Source organism: Eublepharis macularius, chromosome 15, assembly GCF_028583425.1.
Source record: "Eublepharis macularius isolate TG4126 chromosome 15, MPM_Emac_v1.0, whole genome shotgun sequence".
Classification (NCBI taxonomy): domain Eukaryota; kingdom Metazoa; phylum Chordata; class Lepidosauria; order Squamata; family Eublepharidae; genus Eublepharis; species Eublepharis macularius.
The window spans coordinates 26614958-26638060 of record NC_072804.1 but is presented as its reverse complement, the minus strand read 5'-3'; the positions used below and the strand labels follow the sequence as shown (position 1 = coordinate 26638060).

General features: G+C 46.4%; 1 protein-coding gene across 1 annotated transcript in view; it reads left to right on the top strand.

The window, feature by feature from the left end:
- Window positions 1-3554: 3554 nt before the first annotated feature.
- The window catches only part of CATSPER4 (cation channel sperm associated 4), a 38752-nt gene continuing 19203 nt past the window's right edge, over window positions 3555-23103 (top strand). The window contains exons 1-2 of the mRNA XM_054998867.1: window positions 3555-3608; window positions 22003-22098. Coding sequence (XP_054854842.1) covers window positions 3606-3608; window positions 22003-22098 — 99 coding nt within the window. The 5' untranslated portion in view covers window positions 3555-3605. The remainder of the gene's footprint in view (window positions 3609-22002; window positions 22099-23103) is intronic.

Sequence of the window (23103 nt, the reverse complement as noted above, 5' to 3'; positions counted from 1 at the left end):
TGAGGCACCAGAAAAGCGGAAGACCGAAAATGAGATGGCTTGCCTAAATAAAGGAAGCCGCATACTCCAGTTTGCAAGATCTGAGCAAATCTGTTAATGATCGGATGTCATTCATTCATAGGGTTGCCTTAAGTTGGAAGTGATGTGGGAGCAGATAACACAGAGATGGGATATAGAATAACCTGAATGCAAAGGGAGTGGCAGACAACAATATTTATGCATTTAGAATATTTATGTACCTCCCCCGACCCCATTCTTCCTCAGGACCTAGTAAAGGACTTCTGAGATGCTGGAGAGAAGGGGAAATTATAGAGGCGAACAGTTGCCCGTAATCCAAATGTGAACCTGCACAGATTTATGCTCCTGTGTGTATTGGCAGTTCTTAAGTAAGAACTTGCAACAACCAGTGTTTGGGCTGCAGAAACTTTATTGATCAAGCTGTCAATTATCAGCAATGCTTAAGTTGCAGTAACGCAAACAGGCTTTCTTACACTGGCTGTCTGTTCATCTCTTGCTCTGAATTTTGATGAAGTTTGGTTCTATAACTGTAAAAAGGTTGCTGACCCTTGCTGTAGATACTGCTTTGCCATGAAATACCGCGGAACGTAGCCTTTGATGGGATCTCTGCTTAAGTATTCTTGGCCTTGGGTATCTGTACCACAGAGAATCTCCAGACCAGCCTTGTAGAACTGGTAATAAGCTCTCTTGTGACAGAACTGGGGATACAGTTAGGTGGACGTTGTTAACTTGAAAGGCCAAATTGGCATGGGGGGGGAATGGAATGGGCAGGAGGCGGCTGTGCCTCGATTTCTCAGGAAACTGTGGTTTCTGTACGGCATCTAGATCTGCCTTGGAAACCTCTTGTGCATGCAACACGTGACCTCTAGGTTCAAATGGAGATCTTCTTCCAAGCTTGCTAGAGGAACAGAAGGGTGTGACTTCCTTCTGCTGAGAAGCTGAAAGCTGGTCCCCTAATACAGAATGAACATGTTCAAAAGCAACATTCAGCCAAGGTGGGGTTTTGCTGGGGCAGCACAATATTGTAGCTGAAGGACAAATCAGAAAGTCATGCATTCAGATCTTGCAAAGGACAGTAATTGATTAGATGGTTTTTAATAAGTAACTGTCCTTCGGCTCCTCTCCTCACACACCTTTGCAATATGTGCATTCAGGGCTTTCTTTCAGCGGGAATGCAGTGGAACGGAGTTCTGGCACCTCTTAGAAATAGTCACATGGCTGGTGGCTCCACCCCCTGATCTCCAGACAGAGGGGAGTTTAGATTGCCCTCTGCGCCGCTGAGCGGGACGAGCAGCATGGAGGGCAATCTAAACTCCCCTCTGTCTGGAGATCAGGGGGCAGGGCTACCGGCCATGTGACCATTTTCGTCGAGGGCAATTTAAACTTTAACCCCCCTCCTTGTTCCAGCTGACCCAAAGTGATGTCATTGGGTGGTCTTGAGTTCCACCACTGAGTTCCATCACCTCTTTTCCCAGAAAAAAAACCCTGTGGGCATTATAATACTGCCCTATCCAACAGGTAGAGTATGCCATGGACAGTCTAAACTGCTATACACAAATGCTAGGGCTTTGTTATCAAAATGCGTGTCTTCTAACCAGACTGCCACACTCTGGACGTTGCATTTAGGCAGTGTGAGGTAGTGGCTAGTGTTACAGATTGGGATCCGGGAGACCCAGGTTCAAATCCCTGCTCTGCCATGAAAGCTGACTGGGTGACCTCGGGCCACTCATTCTCTCACACCTTAACCTATCCCACAGGGTAGTTATGAGGATAAAGTGGAAGGGAGGAGAATGATGTACGTTGCTTTGTGTCCCCATGGTGGAGAAGGGTGGGGTAAACCTTAAGTAAATAGTTTAGTTTGGAGCAGCGTGTTCAGCCCAATGCCGCTTACATTTTTGCAAACATCCCTTATGAGCCAGTTTGGTGGTTAAGAGCAATGGGACTCTAATCTGGACTCTGGAGAACCAGGTTTGATTCCCCACTTCTCCACTTGAAGCCAGCTGGGTGACCTTGGGTCAGTCACACCTCTCTCAGAGCTCTTTCAGCCTCACCCACCTCACAAGGTGTTTTGTTGTGGGGATAATAATAACACACTTTGTAAACCGCTCTGAGTGGGCATTAAGTTGGCCTGAAGGGCGGTACGTAAATCGAATGTTGTTGTTATTATCATGACCACTAGCACAAATACGCATGAAGCTGCCTTCATCCTCACTCCAGCCATTGACCTCTCCAGATCAGTGCTGGTTTTATATTTTTTAATACCGATTTTATATTTTAACTAAACTTATTAAGTATTCAATAAAGATATTTTCATACAGGAGTCTGTTACTTCTGAGTAGGACCGCCATGGAACCTGGTGGAGATCACCTCTTCGGCTAATGAGATCTGCCTACCTAGAACGATATGTATTGATATTTTATTGTTTTATATGATTTTAAACTGTAATTTATTTACTTATTGTGTGTGTGTGTGTGTGTGTGTGTGTGTGCGTGTATCTATATAGTGGTTTTTATGATGTTGTGACCCCAGGGAGAGTGGGATATAAATACAATTAATTAATATAATTTATAATTGGATATAAATCCAATTAATTAATTAATTAATTGATTAATCGTGTCTGACAGCCACTATCCAGGGTCTCAGGCACAGTCTTTCCCATCACCTACTAACTTGATCCTTTAACCAGAGATGCTAGGGATTGAATCTGGGATCTTTCACTTTCCACGTGCAAAGTAGATTTCATATAACCGCAGCGCATCACTGGCCTATTCAGGAGTCATTTCTGTTCAGTGGGATGCTTGGGAAATGAGTGCATGTGGCTCCCTCCTTGCCAGTTTTTGCCTCCCTAAGTTACAAACTTCACCTTGGGCCGGGGAGGTTGGGGAAGCTGCTATGGCTCTCTCAAGAAAATTCCAGCTTCCCTAAGAGTCTCTCTATATGAGACATCTGACATGTGAAGAACATGTGTCAGGAGATGCAATATTAGCCAGGAAGGGTAGTTTAAAAAGGCAGAGCCGGCAGCAGGGCAAAGGCTTTGCTATACGCTGGAACTGTGTGAAGGGGCTGTGAAATGCCAGAAGGGAAACTTCAGCCCATTATAACTTCTCCAGGTCCAAGCCCAACTCTGGAAGGCAGCTCCAGCCCATTTCCATTCCTGGCTGCCCTCTGATTGTGATCCCATGCAATTTTAGACTGCAGAGGTGAAATTGACAGAGCCTTTTGGGAGGCAAAGATGAAATTGACAGACCCTCTGAGGAGTGATCTCCACCAGCTCTATATTTCTAAATGATGCTTCCCAGCTAACATTGTGTCTCCCTACACTTGATGAACAATCTCCTGGCACTGGGATTCAGAAGTTTACTGCCCCTGAATATGAAGGTTTACTTTAGTTACTATGGCTTGTAAGAAAGCCTGTTTGCATTACTGTAACTTAAACATTGCTGATAATTGACATCTTGATCAATATATTTTCTGCAGCCCAAACACTGGTTGTTGCAAGTTCTTACTGAAGATGGATCTCTCCTCCATGAATCTGTCTAATCCACTTTTAAAGTCATCTATGCTTGTGGCCGTCACTACACCCTTTCATGGTGAGTTCCATGTTTTAATCTCTCGTTGAGTAAAGAAGTGGTTTTTTTTTTCACTGTCTTGAGCCTATTGCCCATTAACGTCATTGGGTGCCTGTGAGTTCTAATGTTATGGGAGAGGGAAGAAAAACTCCTATCCGCTTTCTCTGGTGGTAGAAAGTGCCATCAAGTTATAGTTGACTTATGGCAACCCCTGCTGGAGTTTTCAAGGCAAGAGACTAACAGAGGTGGCTTGCCATTGCCTGCCTCTGCAACCTTTGTCTTCTCTTGAGCGGTCCCATCCAATTACTAACCAAGGCTGAGCTCTGATGAGATCAGTCTTGCCTGCGTTATCCAGGGTAGGGTATCCACTTTGTCTGCCCCATGCATAATTCTATAAACCTTGGTCATAACTTCCTTCCCCTTACCATTTTTTTTTCTAAAATAAAAAAGTCCCAGACTCTTTAGCCTTTCTTCATAGGACATTTGTTTGCATAGGAAATTCATTTCTCTGCGTTTAGTAGAGTCCAGTAGCACCTTTAAGACTAACCAACTTATTTGTAGCATAAGCTTTCGAGAACCACAGCTCTCTTTGTCAGATCTGACGAAAAGAGGTGTGGTTGTCAAAAGCTTATGCTACAAATAAGTTGGTTAGTCTTAAAGGTGCTACTGGACCCTCTACTATTTTGCAACTACAGACTAACATGGCTAACTCCTCTGGATCGATTTCCCTGCGTATGACTCTTTCCTGTATTCCCCAGTGAAATTTCATCTTGCTCAGGCTGTTGGGAATTGTAGTTTTCGTGGCCTCCCAAACTGAATCAGAAGGCCTAGAAAACTACAGCCCCCATCGATGCCAGAAGACGCGTCAGTTCTGCACATGCACCAGAACAGCTGCCTGCGTGCCAAAGAGTGTCTCTAATTGTGCAGGCTCAACCCCTCAAAATATTGCTAATTTTAACTTGCAAACAAACCAGCAGTGCAAGCGTCTGTGGGAGGCCTCGAGACAAAGCAAGCATTGAGACAAAGGTACATTTGATACCCAAATATGATTTGCAATTGGATCGCAGCACCACTCACTTGGAGCCAGTATTTGAATAACATCACTGAAATGTAACATTGCCGTCCACGGTCTGTGACGGACTCCACATTTGGTGCTGGATTCCCCCCAAAACATTACACATCATTGAAGACAGACATTTGAATTCTGGACACGTTGGCTGAGGGATTGCACACAGGAATCTGAAAATAATTCTTTTTGACATTAAGACTACAGACCAGGGTGTGAACATTCCATTGGCCCTGTAACGTTCCCCCTCTTCCTTGGCAGACTTACTGTACATCTTCTGATCATACGTTCCCCACACGAAGTTCTACTGCCCACCCTGAGTAGCCAGCCGTACAAGCTGTTTGCCTCTTGGAAGATGTCTCATTCGTGCTACAGAATCACTGCCAGTCCCTTTGCTGGCTGCTTTCCTCTGCTCCCCCCAGCCCAGAATCCTGCATCTCTTTCCTTGGTAACATAGCACCATTCTTTCACAGATACGTGCTCCCCAGACATCCTCCCTGTTCTCTGTGCTTTTTGCTCTGCAAGAAACATTTCGTGCACATGTGGGAAAGAGTCATAAAATTGTGGGGATATACAGTTCTATACACCAAACTGAAAAATGACAAACCTGAGGCAATCGTTCTTTGGTCACATCATGAGAAGACAAGACTCCCTGGAAAAGACAATAATGCTAGGAAAAGTTGAAGGTAGTAGGAAAAGAGGAAGACACACTATGAGATGGATTGACTCAATAAAGGAAGCCACAGCCCTCGGTTTGAAAAACCTGAGCAAGGCTGCCCATGATAGGACGTTTTGGGGGGCACTGATTTATAGGGTCACCATAAGTCAGAAGCAACTTGATGGTATGTAACACACACACACAGAGTTCTAGCTTGTTAAAATTTTGATGACTGTTGCATTTGAAGGGCTTCTTTCCAACTATTCGCCCACTCTGGAATGTCTCATCAGCCTCTCAGACTTCAGGCCTGTCTCTGATACACATACCTGCAATGAGAAATTCCACACGGCACCAACAGTGTAGCTCTCTAGCTGGGCTTGAGGACCTCCCAGATCCAGAGGCTGCTAAGCAAGTAATCCTGCCCTCTAAATGGGTTGTTGAACAGGGCACTGCCAGGTTGCTTTTGAGGCCCTGGTTGACCTCCAGAATGAGGAACTGACCCAGGTGGTTGACACAATTGCTCCCAGGCACCCCCTCTCAAGCGTCGGAACCCAGGTAGCCCCTTGGATTACTGAGGGGCTGTGAGTGATGAAAACACAGGGGAAATCCATATTTAAAAGAACCTCCTCAGGGTACAGTGAAGCCTCTCTCCATTAGCATTCCACAAAACTCTTACCTCAAACCCACCTTCCTGAGTAGATATAAATTACCTGCCAACATCCTTTCCACACTGTGACACTGAGAGATCTCTGTCTTTCGGCGCTACACCTCTGAAGATGCCAGTCACAGCTGCTGCCGAAACGTCAGGAACTACAATGCCAAGACAACGGCTATACAGCCTGGAAAATCCACAACAACCACAGGGGAAATTACCAGAGTGACAGTGGAGGAAGACTCGGGACAAATCTGCCAAGGCAGGGATGAAAGTTCATTTTAAAGCGTACTCCATGGTGGTGACAGCAGTGGAGAAACGCCTGCCTGCCAGGTTTGCATCTGCACAGTATAGGCCAGTGGAGCTCTTCCAGGTGGTCTGAGGCCTGTGGGGATCTGGCCCGCCGGTGGAAGTGGTCTGCTCGGTGGCCTGCTACGGCTATTTTGCTCAGCACTTTGCAGATATAATAGGGTTGCCAACCTCCAGATGGGTCCTGGAGATCTCTCGGAATTGGGAGATCAGTATGTGGATGACGTTCATCTCTATCTCATGCTTCTGGCCGATGCCAGGGAGGAGGGACAACTGGTGCTTGGAGGCACCAGGGCTGGTAAACTGAAGCTTAATCCTGACGAGGGAAGAGCTACTGGTGAGCGGAAGGTCTGATGCGGGATTTAAGGTGTTGCCCATTCTGGATGGAGTTGTGCTTCCCTTGAAGGAACATGCCTGCAGTTTAGGGGTGCTCTTACACCCAGGCCTACTGCTGGATAATCTGGTGGCAGCAGCAGCCGCGAGTATCTTTTACCAGCTTTACCAGCAGCCTTTCCAGGGGCAGAAAAGATCTAGCACTGTGGTGCGTACCCCAGTTATATCTACATTACATTTCTACCATTTGTTCTACGTGGACCTTCCCTTGAGAAGTATTTGGAAACTTCAGTTGGTGCAGAAAGCGGCAGCCAGGATGCTGACGAGTGGGTTTCAGTATATTCCGCTTAACAGCCCGTAGGCCATGCACTTGAACAAAGTTTAAGAATTAAAAATAACAGTTAAAGAAAAGGTTGCCATGCCTACAATGCACCTTTTGCAAAGGCTGCTCAGTAACAATCTTTTGAGGATTCGGGAATGTTCAAATGCCTTGGTAGCCATTTTTTAAAGAACCTCTCTCTGGCTAGTTTGCGCTTTGGACAGCGAAAGAAGGTATGGGACAGTGAGTGAAGGGCAGCCAAAGGGCAGTCACAGAAGTGTTGATCCGATGGTATCCTGAGGAAGTGAACCAGCATACTGAGGTAATGAGGCGGGTTGAACTGGGTAGGATATTTAATTCCCATGGAGAGCGGGGAGCATTTTCATGCCACGTCCTTTTGAAGGGAGTCCCAGTCCTGCTTAAGCAGCTTCTCTGTAAGTAGTTCTTGTCGTTTCCCAGTTAAAGCTCTTGGGTCCCATGAACCTAACTCGCTCAGTTCCATAGCCATAGTTTTGTTCCACCTTGACCAACAGCGCTCTCTGCTGACTTAGTGAAGATCCTTGGAGTTTTGCAGTCTGTATTTGATCAGTGTTGAGATTTTTGGAAGGCCCAATTCAAGCCGTATGACTGTGGAGGCTATACGTGGTGGTAGAGCAAGTATTTTCCAGAAGAAGGTTAACTGGAGCTTGTCAAGTTGTTCTATTGGGCCCAGGAACCAGATTGGGGAACCGTATAGTATGCGTGGTATTACAAGAGCCTTGTATGCCTTCAAAAGTGCTGGTACATATTAAGCTCCTCGAATAAAGAAGAATTTCCTTAAAGCCAGTAGAACCAAGCTGATTTTCTGTGTAAGACGTTGAATATGCTTGGACCAGGATAAATTCGACTGGAAGACAATTCCTGGATATTTGAATTCGTTGACCTGTTGTAATTCATGTGCACCCATTTTCCATTTGTTGTTTTTTTGTTTCGTTGACTTTGAGAACACTATATTTTGGATTTATCTTCATTTATCTCCAAGAGTACATTTTTACAATAGGTAGTAAGTGCTTTTATAGCTTGTTTTAGGCTAACCTGGGTTCTGGAGAGCAAGACAAGGTCATCGGCATATAGCAAGGTGGGGAGTGGGCAGTTGCCCAACAGGGACTATATCACTGCAGTTCGGGCCATCTGCACTGGCTCCCAATTTGTTTCAGGTACAATTGAAGGTGCTGGTGCTGACCTTCAAAGCCCTGGACTGTTTGGGACCAATGTACCGGAAGGACTGCCTACTCCCTTCTGAACCTACCCCCATCACTGCAGTGATCTTCCAAGGCACTGCTTCAAAGTGCCACATCTCATGAGATTAGGCGACTGGCAACCTGGGAGAGGGCCTTCTTTGTCGTGGCTCCAAAATTCTAGAACATTCTTTCCAGGAAGATTCATCTGTCCCCTTCTGTTATCTTCTTCTCCTAGCAGGCGTTTCCTCAGTGATCCTTCGTGCATAATGTTTTAATTGTTTTAAATATTTTGTTGTTTTTATGTCTTTGTATTTTTAAGCTCTGGTTTTAATTGTTTTGATGATGTGTTGTTATTTTGGTTGGTTTTAATGGTTTTAAAATGTGGTTTTAATATGTATTTTAATTTGTTAGCCTCCTTGGTGGCTCTTATGAGGGCAGAAAGGCGGGATATAAATTTTGTTAAATAAATAAATATTCCCCACTGGTCACTACTGGAAGGCCTTGTACGTTGATGAATCCATGGTGAACTGAGAACACCAGGCCACCTTTCCAAGGTCCGTGGAAATTGGACGCCTCAATCTTGGTACTGGACACAAAGTGCAACTCTTTGTCGCCATCTAGTGGTTGAAAAGAAGAGTTCTTTGTAGGTTAATACTGCACTGCAGAATGGAATGGTTTATTAGAGTCCAGGTTGATAGGATCTGGGAGATTAATTATTTTTTTACAATTTATTTTTTAAAAAGCAGATGCAGGGAGGGGGAATATGGATCAGGGCTGTGATTTTGGAGATTAGGCGATAACATTTTCCTAAATGCCATTTTCCCAATGCATATCCTGCCCTGCTGGAGAAAACAGATACTCTGTGGGTGTGCATGTGCTCCTTCTGGGGGTCAAGGGTGGCTGGGATTATGAAAATAACACAAGGGTTTTAAAAACCCTTCCTTCTTGACTGCAGTTGGCCCTCCCTCCATGCAGCCTTCCTCAATCGGGAAAGGTGGGAGATTCTAAGTAGTTCTCACTTGCCAGACTTCCAGTCCCAATTGCCAGCCCACCTGTAACCTTGGGGAGGGGCTGTGGCTCACTGGCAGAGCATCTGCTTTGCATGCCGAAGGTCCCAGATCCAGTCCCTGGCATGCCCACTTAAGATAAGATAGAAAGTGATGTGAAAAACCTCTGCCTGAGACCCTGGAGACGGGCTGCCAGTTACAGTAGGCAGTGATGACCTTGATAGACCAAGGAGCTGATCTGGGGGAAAGCAGGTTCCTGTGCGCTCAGCATCATTTTTAGCCTAAGAGCCCACACGGTCCAGTTGACGTGGTGCTCAAATGAGTCCCAGCAGAGCACCTGCCATGCAGTGCTCGTCGAGGGCTTTCCTGGCTCTGATTCCTCTGAGGACGAGGACTTCGTGGAGGACGACAGGGGACAGAGTATTCCAAGCTCCTCAGGAGTCCGGCGCATGGAGGACCCGCAGGGAGTGGAACAGCAGGAGCCCTTGCCAGAGCAGGCTGAGGAATCCAGGGCCGAATCAGAGACAGCAGCTGTTCCCTTACCTGCACCAGCAGTTGAGACCAGGGACCAACATCCCCACCCAGCTCCCCTGAACCTGATAAGCAGCGTAGGGTGTGGCAGCGTCTCATTATACAGGACAGGAGACGAAGTGCAAGGCTTCAGGCACTCAAACAGCGGCGTAGTGACCTTGAGTCCTAGCAGGATGCAGCGCTGCCTCGGAGGTGATTGCTTTTAAGCCAGGACGCCCTTTCCTTCGTTTCAGAAGCACCTGCGCACAGACCCGCCTGGCTGTGCTGCGACCCGGCTCTTTGCTATACCTGCTCTCTTGGCCCTGACCTTTGGACTCAGCTTTCTGGACTATGTTTTCTTCCTTGTTCCCTGGATGGCTTTGGTACACTTCTGACTCAAGTTAGGTCTGTGTCTGTTTCCCTACCTGTATTCAGCACACACTTGCGTGATGCCTTGACAAAACATCTGTTCTCCAAAGGAAAGAGCCAGTCTTGGCTTTCCTCGACCTACCACTGGACTACCATTCACCCACCACTATGCAGCTGTGGTCACAGCCTGCCCTTTCTCTGGGTAGTAGCATTTGCCTCCCAGGAAGAATTGACCCTTCTCTGGGAAGATCAGGGCTATCCTTCCTCCCAAGCATACCACAGCCACAGCGGGAAGAGGTGGCTGTTTCTCTTCCTCTCTTCCCAGGTAGGTCAGCAGCAAGCTGCAAACGTTCTGTGCTTACTCACCCTCACAAGGGAGCGGTGATGGCTGTTAGGAGCAGCAGATAGAGAGGCCAGGTCAGGTGACCAGGGAACAAGGGCTATTCGAGGACCAGGACTAGCAGCTTGGCTTCCTATCTGCCCATTCTCTAGCTCCAGTTTCCTGCTCCCGAGGAACTGAGGAACAGGAACAAAAAATGGCCTCCACACAGCGATGTTCTAGGAATTTCACAGAGTCTCTACACTGAATACCATAGAGGCGAGGGGAAGCAGCCTAGAGCATCACTTGGAAATGACATCACATTCTCCCCAAACTCTGTAGGTACCTCCCAGCATTTGCCAAGGCAGTTTTGGGAAACCTATCAGGAGCAGGTCCACTGGACAGCATCTCACTGAAGGCACATGTTACTTGGAGCCAGCCTTGTGCATCACGTTTGTGTCCTCCACCCAGCACAGAAGGTTAGGAATGCTGGCACAAAGGACCTGGGTAACTAACTACCTTCTTGCACTTGCTGGAAGATGGCACCACCATGAGCAGCTCAGCAGCTGTAGGTGGAAGGAAGGGCAGAACCGTCCTCTGATGAAGCAAGAAGTGAAAAAATGAGTTGTTTTTTGGATGGACTCAGGGCTTTTTTTCAGCAGGAACACGGTGGAACAGAGTTTTGGCACCTCTTAAAAATGGTTACATGGCTGGTGGCCCCGCCTCCTGATCTCCAGACAGAGGGGAGTTTAGATTGCCTTCCGTGCCGCTCAGCAGCAGGGAGGGCAATCTAAACTCCCCTCTGTCTGGAGATCAGGGGGTGGGGCCTTTCCGCCAAGGGCAATTTAAACTTTAAAAAACTCCCCCCTTGTTCCAGCTGACCCAAAGTGACGTCATTGTGCAGTCCTGAGTTCCACCACCTCTTTTCCCAGAAAAAAAGCCCTGGATGGACTGTTTATCTGTTCACTGTCCCATTTGTGATTCTTTGGCAGGTTGCTTCAGTCACTGTATTTCCTCCTAATGGCACAGCACAGTGAGATCAGCATTTCAGGAATGCGCGTTCTTGTACTGTCTACTTTGCCTTTCCTTTGCTTTGCCACTATTGCACTTGACAGGCAACTGTTTAAATACAGAATGAAATTATTCCCCACTCCCATAAATGCCATGATTTTAAAAAGAATTCCTACCATTCGGTATTTGTCTATGTGATCCTTAATTTCCTGGGGGTAAAGTGTAGATGACTGGGGAAGGCAATGGCAAACCACCCCGTAACAAAAGTCTGCCAAGAAAACGTCGTGATGCGACATCCCCCCGTGGGACAGTAATGACTCGGTGCTTGCACAGGGGGACTACCTTTACCTTTTACCTAATCCTTAATAAGACTAATCTCTTTGGATCAGCAGCTTTTTTGTGCATGCACAGTTTTGCCAGTGCCGAATGCATACTTGATCGACCGGCATTGGTATCATTCCGTGCTAAACCCCAGAGATTCCATGATTGGTTTGCGTCAGATCTGCACACTCAAAAAGTTTGACTTTTGAACACTCTTACCATGACGTTTGCTGCATCCTGAACTGAAATGTTCTAGATCGATAGACCAAAACTCTCTTTTCCCTCCATGCTCAGCTGCCTGCTTAGAGCTTCAGACTATCAACCGTAAAAACATGGGGATGGAGCAATTCTCTGTCTGATGCCAACACAGCTTTGCTGTGGCCCAGTTCCAAGACAATGACCCAGGGTGGCTCAGATCCCCCACCTCTGGCTAACAAAACCGCAAGATTTGCTTGCCAGCTGCATCCAGGAACCGTCCTTTCTCAAACGGCTTCAGATCAATTGACTTCCATCTTTACCCACCGGCTGCATCATTCTGGTAACCACGGTTACAGGGCCAGGCAATTAATTGCCCCTTCAGCGTGCAGCTGCGGGCATCGTTAACACAGTGGCAGCAGCAGGGGAGGAATTAGAGATAATTATCAGTCTGGGTGGTGTCCCAGCTGCGGGGAGTTGCACCACCCGAGGCGGACGGCCTCTTCCAGCTTGCTTCAGGCACAGCTTCGCAAAGTTCTTTTGTACAAACCTTTTTTTTAACCGTCAGAAACTCCACTCGAGTAGAAGATTTTCTCGTAATAGCCCGGATCTTCTTGATGATACGGAAAGCAACCAAAGGCCATCGATACGGTTTTTCTTTTGTGTGTTCGCTCACATGCACATGTATGCAATCAATGCATATTTGGGCTACAAATCACTAGGGAGATTTAAGTTGCCTGCTCTTGTTTCATGGTAGCCCAAGATGCTGGAGTAGGCCATGTGTTTCCTGACTTGTACACATCCTGGAGGGAAAGCCGTAAAGTACTGGGCCTTGGTTGCTGGAAAGCCTGGTTTGAATCCCACCCTGGTGCCATATTAGTCCCTTAGGTACAAATCTGCTAGTCATCAGTGGCCAGATCTTCTAGGTCAGTGGCCAGAGGTCTTCTGTATGTCATTTACAGTTTGAGTAAGCCTTGCACGTTTTTTTGAGCAGATGGGACATGCTATAACAGAAATGGTTTTCCATTTGTGTCTGCAGAATTCCAAGCCTTCCCCAAATCCACTCTATCAGTGCAATACTAAGCAGAGTTACTCCAGTCTAAGCCTATTGATTTCAATGGGTTTAGACTGGAGTACCTTTTCGTAGGGTTGCACTGTGTATCACCCAGTCAGGAATGGTTGAGCAGAACACTTTGTGCAGTCTGTGAAACATTCCATGAAATCTAAAGAGTAACAGAGATCCTTATCAGCAAAACGTGCACAATTTCTGTTGGCCTATAGGAATGCTGTATATATGTGTCACCCTGCTGTATACCCGCTCGCTTGGTTCTTGAGCACAAACTTAGATCTTATTTGGATTTTCCAAACCCTAACCTACACAGTGATGAAATCAATGGATGGATTGTGTCCTGAAACGCCGATGCTCTTGTACTTGTAGGTGGGGCAATCAATCCTTGTCCAAAAATAGTGAAGAGGATATTTTAAAGAAGTCTACATGCAATCATTCCTCCACTAAAATTGTAGGTTGATTACAAGTTGCAAGCACCACCCTGAACGCCCAGAAAAAACTGTTTGCTGAGCATTCCTTTCAGTTCTCTACAACATGTCAAATTTGAGCTTTCAGGCGCAGTGGACATCCACCGACTGAGCAATTCACCACCACAGCCATTCAAATGCTGCTTGTTTTGAATTGTGGACAACTCCACAAATGCATAAGGGGTGCCGGACGTGAGAGACAGCTGGCGTGACAAAAAGGGTGTGTCTGATTGTTGAATTACTGTTTTGTGAAAGTGGAAGAGGCTTTCCTTTGGGTCCAGTTCAGGCAGTCAGCAGTGAGGACTTGAGAATGTCTGTGGAGGGACCAGAGCTCATCTTGTTGCTCCTTATCTCAGCTGCTTTCTACCCAGTCAGACCTTTGGCCTGTCAAAATCAGTATTGCCTTCTCAGACTGGCAGTGGCTCTTCTGGGTCACAGAGGTTTTGCACATCACTGACTCTCCGCTCCCTTTAATTGGGTCCCACGTGGGCTGCAGTCTCCATTCCAGCTTCAAGCATCACCTCTCCGGTCCTCCACATGAGGCCCCAGGACCAATCATGACACCTCCGAACCTGTAAAGGCTTGGCTTTTGGCCTGCCTCTTCTCTCTGGGCAGTCTTCAAGATGCCAGACTTGGATGAAACTTCTTGCCTCTGGCCCTTAGAGTCTCATCTGACCTCCTGAAGAACCGACTAGTGTTAGATTTCGACTTCTTGCCCCTGGAATCCCTGCTAGCCTTCTGAGTACCTTGACTAGGGGGAAAGGTGGCATCACAGTGGCAAATGTGTCTTGATCTGTTCCAAAACCATGTAGGTTTGAAGTTTGCTTGGAAGTATAGGTGTGAGGAGGGGGCCAAGGCATGTTCTCATGTCTTACTGGGATCCGTTGGCCTCCCCTAAGAACAGCCACAGAACAGCAGAAAAGTTGCTCCCAGCCTCTTTCTCAGTCTCTTACCTCCCCTTTGTGGTAGATGTGTGAAAGTGCAGATCCGTCAAAGCAAGTAAAAAAGCATGCCGAAGAAATCATGTTAAGTTCCTTCTGCAAGGTGGCTTAGCTATCTTATCTACCCAACAACAAAATCCCCCAAGTGTTTGGAAAGGCCAACAAAGCTTCAGTCTATGCTCATTGGCAGGGTTCTTCTACAGTAGCCAGACAGCTGAAACTGGATAACGTGTAGACCAAGGCCCCTAAAAAAGATCACCGCTCATCTCCTGCTCGAGGCATTTGTTGAAGTAGACAGTGAAATCGGTCTCGTATTGTATAAATCTGTCATTAAAAACATTCTTGCCATTCAGTGTTTGTCTAAGTAAGCAACATTAATAGCTGCCAATATGTTTGGACCTTCAGCATTTTTGTGCATATTCAGTTGGGGGGGGGAAACTTGATGCAGATCTGTTCAGCAGGCATTGGAGGCATTTGGTGCTGTACCAAACGTCCCTGGTGATGGGCTAATGTCTGATCATCACCGTCAAATTGTGTCAGAATAACTGTTGAACACAGTCGCAGTAAGCGCCTCTTGCTATCTGTCGTCTTGATCTAATCTTGGGAACCCATCAGGGACCCTGTGCTTTCACCCCCCAGTAGATCAGGTAGAGAATGGGACACATCAACACACACACATACATACATACATACCTCAAGCCAAGTCATTTACGGAATGGAACATTGACCTGTGAGAATTCCAAATCAGTCTTGAATTGGGGATGACGCTCATTGCAGTGGTGACCATATCTGCAATGAGGAAGTTCTCCTTTGATGCTTTTTAATAATCCTTGCACGAGGAGAGGGAGGCTTGGCCATGGCAGCCTGGGAAAAAATCTAAGTTTGCAGGGTACATCTTGTTGGAAATTGCAATGTCTGGTGTACTGCAGCAGCAATGGGAAGATGAGCCTTCTATGCAGGGGGCAGCAAGGATCACTTAGTTAGGACAGTGAGAGCAGCATCCCTCTTGTTTCCTGGGGGTCATTTCCTTGTCTTGTCTCCTATTGGGCTAAACAGGGCAATATCCTGCTTCTTCTCTCTCCCGCCTTATTCAATTCTCTCTACAAGATGGTCAGATAGCAAGGACTCTATTCCTATCTCTCCTCTTCACTCTCAAGTATGTATTTCTCAAATAAACTTTTTTCCTCTTTAATCAGCACAGCGTAACTTCTCTGCTCTGTTTACACTCAGCTAACACATCTGAGGTTTGTTGATAGTACCATCTATTGGTGTAGGCCTGTGCTCACAAAATTGGCTCAGTTCACGTACTTCCACAACAGACAGAAATTTCGTACAGTTATACAGCATCCTGTCACTGGAAAAACCTTAAAAAGGGGTGGATGGATGCCTCGTGATAAAATTTCAGACCTTCTGTGATGTCCAACTTGAAACAGTGATCAGTGCTTCCCCAATGTGCAAACCAAGCTATCCAAGCAACAAGCTGTGCGCTTTCTTCTCTTAAACCGTTACAGAAAACAAACTGGAGAAGGTGAAGGTGGTAGCTTCTGTGATGTCATGGTTGCAGGATTCCATGAGATTTAGAATGGTGATGTCACAATGCAAAAAGAAGCTATAGTTTAGTAGCGGCGGACTCCATACGTCGGTACAATGGCTATGCAGGATGCAAACTCTGTGGTGAGAACCCAGGGATTGGTTGCGAAGGACTGTGGGAAGGTTTGGGGAGGGTATGGCTTCCCTTCTCCTTGGGGAACATCAGACCTTTGGCTGCCACCTTCCCTCCTTTTCTCCCAGAATGACAGCTGTGACATTACTAGAACCTTCCTTCTGCACCCCGCCTTTAGAGCCGTGTTCACAAATTACAGTGAATGCACATACAATCTGTGTACAGTGTACACTTGATTTTCCTTTACGTGTGCAATGAATAATTCAACACATGTACGGCTGAATGTATGACTGAAACTGCATATTTATCCTGATACTGATCTCTGGTTTCATCAATAAAGTGAATGTGCATCGGCTTTCTCTTAAAAATAGACAAGGGCACGTATACGCCCATTCTGCAGTCGCTCCATTGGCTGCCCATCAGTTACTGGGCTCAGTTCAAGGTTTTGGTTATCACAGGCAAAGGCTTTCATGGTCTTGGCCCCTCATATCTGCAGGAATGTCTCCATTCCTATGTGCCAGCATGGCAGCTTTGCTCATCTAATCAGGGCCTTCTGCAGGTTGAGCTAAATCAACAACTGCCCACATGTGTTCATTCTCTGGGGTGGCCCACACCTTACTGAACGGCCTACCTGAAGAGGTCAGGAGAGCTCCCACTCTCTTGGCTTTCCATAAACTTTGCAAAACAGTTATTCAAGAGGGCTGTGCTATAAGAAATGGCTCAAAGAGATCCTTTGGCAAAGAGTCAGAGACTGTAGATTATACTACTGGATACTGTCTGTTGATGCAGATGTGCTCCTATTAGGTAGTGTCCACTTTGTTAAATATTTCATGTTTAATTACTTATGCTTTGTTTCAGCAATGTTCCATCTCTGTATTTGGAGTTATGCTTTTTTTCAAATTTCTGCAACCCATTCCTTACTGTCTTTGTCACCTAATGTCCTAGCTGTTGGTCATATTGACTTGCGCTGTGTAATCCACCTTGAGACTCAGAGAGAAAGGTGCACTAAAAATAACACAAATAAATATGCATATTGTATGTGCGTTCACTATAACGGATGAGCAAGGCTTGAGTCTCCATCATTTGGATACAACAACATCAGATCAGATACAGGCTTTCTCAAATCAAATTAGAAACCAAGGGGTTGGCGTTACTCTGTCTCTGTGCTCGTTCCCATGCTTTCCAGTCAAATTCTCATTGGTGGTAGTGAGGCCAATAGGTGTCGACACCAGCATCGTTTCCTGTGGAACTACAGGCCTCATGTTTTCAGATCATAAAACAGTCGCTAGGGCTTCCAGCTTTGAAACTAATCCTTCTAACAGTCCCTTGAATATCCATTTGATCTGCATCAAGTGCCGGGGTGGTTGTTCATCTTCATGCTGTGAAAAGTTTCAGTTGCCCATTTCCACCCAGGAAACCTGTGAAAAGGGGTAATAATTTTTTTTCCCTCCTGGCCAGTTGACTATGTTATGCATCACCAATGTAAGCAGTCACCTTAGGCCCATGAATGTCCTAAAAAGGTTTATCAGCTGTTTCAAAATATACTTCTGCAAGAGTGAAAAAGGCCAGACTTGTTTTGCCCCTTTGTTGTGACGCGTCCAGCCCCTTCTAGTTTCAGAAAGCTCTGGGAGGGACAACTTCACCTACTAAAGCCACAGAAGCAGAAATAAAGACAGGGCCCAACCAGGTGAGATACTGGTAGTGACTAGGAATGTTCATGGACATTCATTCCCGACAGGGAAGGAGAAAGGAAATGAAACAAGGACAGGTCCCCTCTCTTTTTTTGCCTTTCTGAGGTAAATAACAGCATAGGGAGGGGGATGGTTTTGACTGGTGAAACTGTGCAAGGCTCTCTGGTCTGCCCAAATCAGCTATTAAATTTATAAGTGTTGTAAAACATCCTTTCACAGATCTCCCAGTGTTGGGACCTGCATAGTTGGCATTTATGTAACATTTATGGCTTGGTCTTCATTCCCAAGAAGGCCTTCTATTGGTTTAAAATCTATGAGTCGAAGGACCCCTGACCTGGATTTGCCAGCCTCCAGGTTTGCCAGCCTCCAGGTGGTGGCTGGAGATCTCCCGGAATTATAATTTATCTCCAGGGCATAGAGATCAGTTCCCCTGGAGAAAATGGCTACTTTGGAATATGGACTGTATAGCAGCATACCCTGGTGATGTCCCTTATCTCCCCAAACCCTGCCCTTCCCAGGCTCCACTCCCAAAATCTCTAGGAATTTCCCAACCTGGATCTGGCAACCCTATGGATGACCCAAGTTAGCCGGATCTCATCAGATCTCAGAAGCTTAGCAGGGTTAGCCTCGGTTAGTATTTGTATGGGAGACCTCCAAGGAAAACCAAGGTTGCTATGCAGAGGCAGGCAATGGCAAACCACCTCTCTGCATGTCTTGCCTTGAAAACCCTATGGGATCGGCTGTGACTTGATGACATTTCCACCAACACCAAAGAGAAGACAGAACAGCGGCACATAAAGGTCCTCTCCCCTTTGCATAGCCTACAGAACTAATATGGATTGGCAAGAGTCAGTGAGTGATTCCGCACACGTTGGATAATGCACTTCCAATCCTCTTTATAGATCATTTGGAACAGATTTTTTTGTGTGCGGAACAAAAAATCCACTTCAAATGATAAAATGCATTGAAAGTGCATTATCCAACGTGTGTGGAATCAGCCAGTGTGATGTAATAGTCTGTGTGGCGGACTTGAATCTGGGACTCTCTCGTTCACAGGCCTTCTCTTCATGAGAGCTGGGTTGGGAAATTGCTGGAGCCTGGAGAGGGCAGGGTTTTGGGGTGGGGGATGAACTTCAGTGGGGTTACTAGGGTTACCAGCCTCCGAGTGGTGGCTGGCGATCTCCCAGAATTGCAACTGATCTCCAGGCCATAGAGATTAGTTCCCCTGGAGAAAATGGCTGCTTTGGAAGGTGGACTCTGTGGTATACCCTGCTGAGGTCCCTTCACTTGCCAGACTTCACCCTCTCAAGGCTCCTGGAGCTGGCAACCACAACGCCATATAATCCATCTCTTCCAAAGCAGCCATTTTCTCCAGGGAAAATGATTTGTGTTGTCTTCAGATCAGCTGTAATCTTGGAAGAACTCCAGGCCCCGCTTGGAGGTTTGCAACCTAGCAGGCATTTATTTCTTTATATTGTCGAAGGCTTTCACGGCTGGAGAGCAATGGTTGTTGTGGATTTTCCGGGCTGTATAGCCGTGGTCTTGGCATTGTAGTTCCTGATGTTTCGCCAGCAGCTCTGGCTGGCATCTTCAGAGGTGTAGCACCAAAAGACAGAGATCTCTCTGTCAGCAGCTGCTGGTGAAACGTCAGGAACTACAATGCCAAGACCATGGCTATACAGCCTGGAAAATCCACAACAACCATTTGTTTGTTTGTTTGTTTGTTTGTTTGTTTGTTTGTTTGTTTTATTCAATTTATATTCTGCCCTCCCCACATCAGCAGGCTCAGGGCATGGAGAGGGATTTTTGCAAGTGAGGTGCCACCATCAGAAATTCCATTTCTTGTAACCACTTACCACGTTTGCGAGAGTGGGAGACCGAAGGCTGGCTCTATCACGACACAACCTGAGGTGGTTATCTCAGGCAGTGGATTTTGGAGTGGGGTGCAGCAGTCTGCTAGCTCCTCACAGGTCTTTTTATAAGAAGCACTGCAAGCTGCCCACGTTCCCAAACCGTAGAAGATTCCTTTGCTTTGTAAGAATTCAGGCATCGTTTCTGGGTGCCTGTTGCCAAGGCAACCAAATGGTCACTTCCTCATTGAAGGAGGTTACTTCCTCTTCAGCTTGCAGGAGTTCAGGAAGCCCCCATAGGGCATGCTTGCTGCATGAGTTTGAAAGAGAGCTGGCACACCAAAGAGGAAAGGAAATTTATCTCTTCTGGCGGGGGGGGGGCAACGGCAGCAGGAATTAGGAGAGGAGCAGCAGTTACAGCTACTGCCACTGTCCTTCTAGTGGGCAGCACAACGGTTATATATCAAATATTTAATGAAAGAAATGTTCTGCTGAACCAGTTCCTTGCATATAGAAAGCTAGCATGTATGGGGAAAGAGTTCAGTATAGTCATCTTCCTGACATGCTCTTTCTGTATGCATGGAGAGACATAGTTTTAATTATGACCTTTCATCTGAGTACATATTCAGGATAAACCTTGATGGTTTCAAGAACAGAATCACATTCTGAGCATCGAGGCTGTCCTCTGCCATTTTTTAAAGCAGGAGAAACATGCATTGGTTATTACTGTTATTACCCCCCAGCTGATATCTCAGGGCTTTTTTAGATGGCACACTTTACTGTGGGAGCCACATTGTTATAGCTGCTGATGCAGCCCCCATGGGAGTTTGGTGTCGTGGTTAAGAGCAGCGGGACTCTAATCTGGAGAGCCGGGTTTGATTCCCCACTCCTCCACTTGAAGCCAGCTGGGTGACCTTGAGACAGTCACAGCTCTCTTAGAGCTCTCTCAGTCCCACCTGCCTCACAGGGTGTTTGTTGTGGGGATAATAATGACATACATTGTAAACTGCTCAGAGTGGGCATTAAGTTGTCCTGAAGGGTGGTATATAAATCGAATGTGGTGGTGGTGGCCTTTCTCCCTCCGGTGCCACCAGGTTTTTTTTTTTTTTTTACTGGTAATTCACATTGGACCGACCAGGTAGCCCAGTCTTGTCCGATCTCAGAAGCTAAGCGGGTTTAGCCCCAGGGCTGTATTATTCATAAGGCTGACTAGGTGGGGGCCCACAACGACTAGGGGCCCCTCCATTATTTTTGCTGAGGCACTGTTGCCTGTGCTCTAGAGTTCCAATGGTTAAAGGCACTTTGTGCTCTGCGTCGTAGCAATACATGTACATATATATTTATCCACATATATATACTCTCATAAGTATATACATATTTATATACATTACTTTAATGCCATATTGCTTACCAGTTCCTTTTTTGTCCATCTCTCTATTCCAATATTCAGGCGAGGGTAATAAAAGGTGGGAGCATTGATTCTCTTATATAACCTCTACTAATAAGATAATTAACTGCTTCCTTATTTAAGTGAAACAAATTGTCCCTTATATTAAAACAATTATCCATAAATTATACATTTTTAATAAATAATAAAACATTATTCGCGTCAAAATATTACTGTATTGAACAATTATAGCCCCAAAATGTACTTTCCTGATGAGTTCTACTTGCACAATAAAATATTTTTAAAATTGTGAATAGAATTCTTCAGGAGACCCTGAAAATGGATGGAGGGCTATGCACTGCAGTTTAGTACCACCATACCAGGGTCAGGCTGTCAGCTGTAGTGGGGTGAAAGACCAAAGTGCTGCAGGGGGCCTGAAATACCTGAAAGCCTAGGGGCCCGGCCATGGGCTAATATGACCCTGGTGAGCCCTGGCCAGTATTTGGATGGGAGACCTGGAAAGAACAGGGTTGCTACGCAGAGGCAGGCAATAGCAAACCATCTCTTACCTTGAAAACCCTACAGAGTAGCCCATAAGTTGTCTGCAGCTTGACAGCACACACACAGAGCCATATATTGGTATGACAATATGTCAATTACCAGTTTTGAAAAGAACTCCAAAGAAGCCCCCCAGTGGCAGGGGTGGGGCAGCGTGTCCTCGATGGGACTGGGGAAAGGAAAATGATTGCGGTTTGGGTGGAACTGGGAAAATCCACACTTTCCCACCCATGTGGCTGCCACCCCAGCTTTGCTGTGATCTTTCCTGAAACATTGCAAGGAAGTAGATCAGAGAAGAGCACAGGGGCGGAGGGGGACACAGCATGGATCCTGGGGGGAAGCCCTATATGGGAAAGTTCTCAGTGGGTGTTTGGGGAGCTGGTGTCAGAAAGGGGCACCATTTGGGACTGGGATCTGCAGTGAGCAGAAAAGGCATCTTCGGATGCGAGGGTATCTCCTGGCTACCTAAAGCATCTGTGTGTCTTCCTCATATCTCCCAGCCACATGACGTGCCTCAAAATACTGGCTCTGGAGGACGGCCGAATCCTGATGCAGAACTGGTAGAGGTCAACTGCAAAGACATCACGCGTATCCAGGTATGCTTGTTTTCCTGTGACTTGATCTGGCACAGAAGTCCACAAGAGGAGCAGGGCTGGTGTCAGGTTTTGGGGGGCTCTCAACAATGTGCTGTCCACTGGGACCCAAACCCAGACGCGACCATAATACTGACAGCGTATTGAATGGCCGTAGCTGCCCCCTATTGCCTTTACTTCTTGCTCATGGACTGAACAAACAGCCACTACGACTAAGAGAAGCAACAAGAGCTGTCAATGGGATCTAAGCCTGCAGGAAGGCTCATGCCTGTCTGGCATTCATTGAACACGTGCAGCTGCCTAATTCTGAATCAGCCCCTTGGTCTGTCAAGCTCGGTATTGTCTACTCTGACTGGCAGTGGCTCTCCAAGGTCTTGGGTGGGAATCTTTCACATTATCCAAAAGAGTCCAGTAGCACCTTTAAGACTAACCAATTTTATTGTAGCATAAGCTTTCGAGAATCAAGTTCTCTTCGTCAGATGCCTGATACAGAGACTGGTCAAATACAGAAGAGGAGGAGAGAGAAGAGGCAATTAGGGGGAGGAAGGGGGAGGATGCAATCAAAACATTCCTTTGCTAGTATATGTAAACATCTCCTTTTAGTGTGTGTATCAATTGGCTTCAAAGGAGTTTGCCCTGTTAGTTTGTAGAAGCCAAACAGCTAGACCATCCAATTCCAATGCAGTATGGGCCTTCGATAACCACAGCTCTCCCTGCCAGATGCATCTGACAAAGAGATCTGTGGTTCCCGAAAGCCCACGCCAAGTGCCACTGAGCTCCCCCAGACCCCACCTCTGTAAAGGAAATCTGTTACCTGTGGTAATGTGATAACCATTCATAGTCCCTATTCAGTCCCAACTTGACAGAGTCAAATTTGCATATGAATTCCAGTTCAGCAGCCTCCCGTTGGATTTTGTTTTTGAAAGATTTGTGTTGAACTACAGTGACCTTTAAGTCTTTGATGGAATGTCCTGGTAGATTGAAGTGTTCTCCCACTGGTTTCTGGAC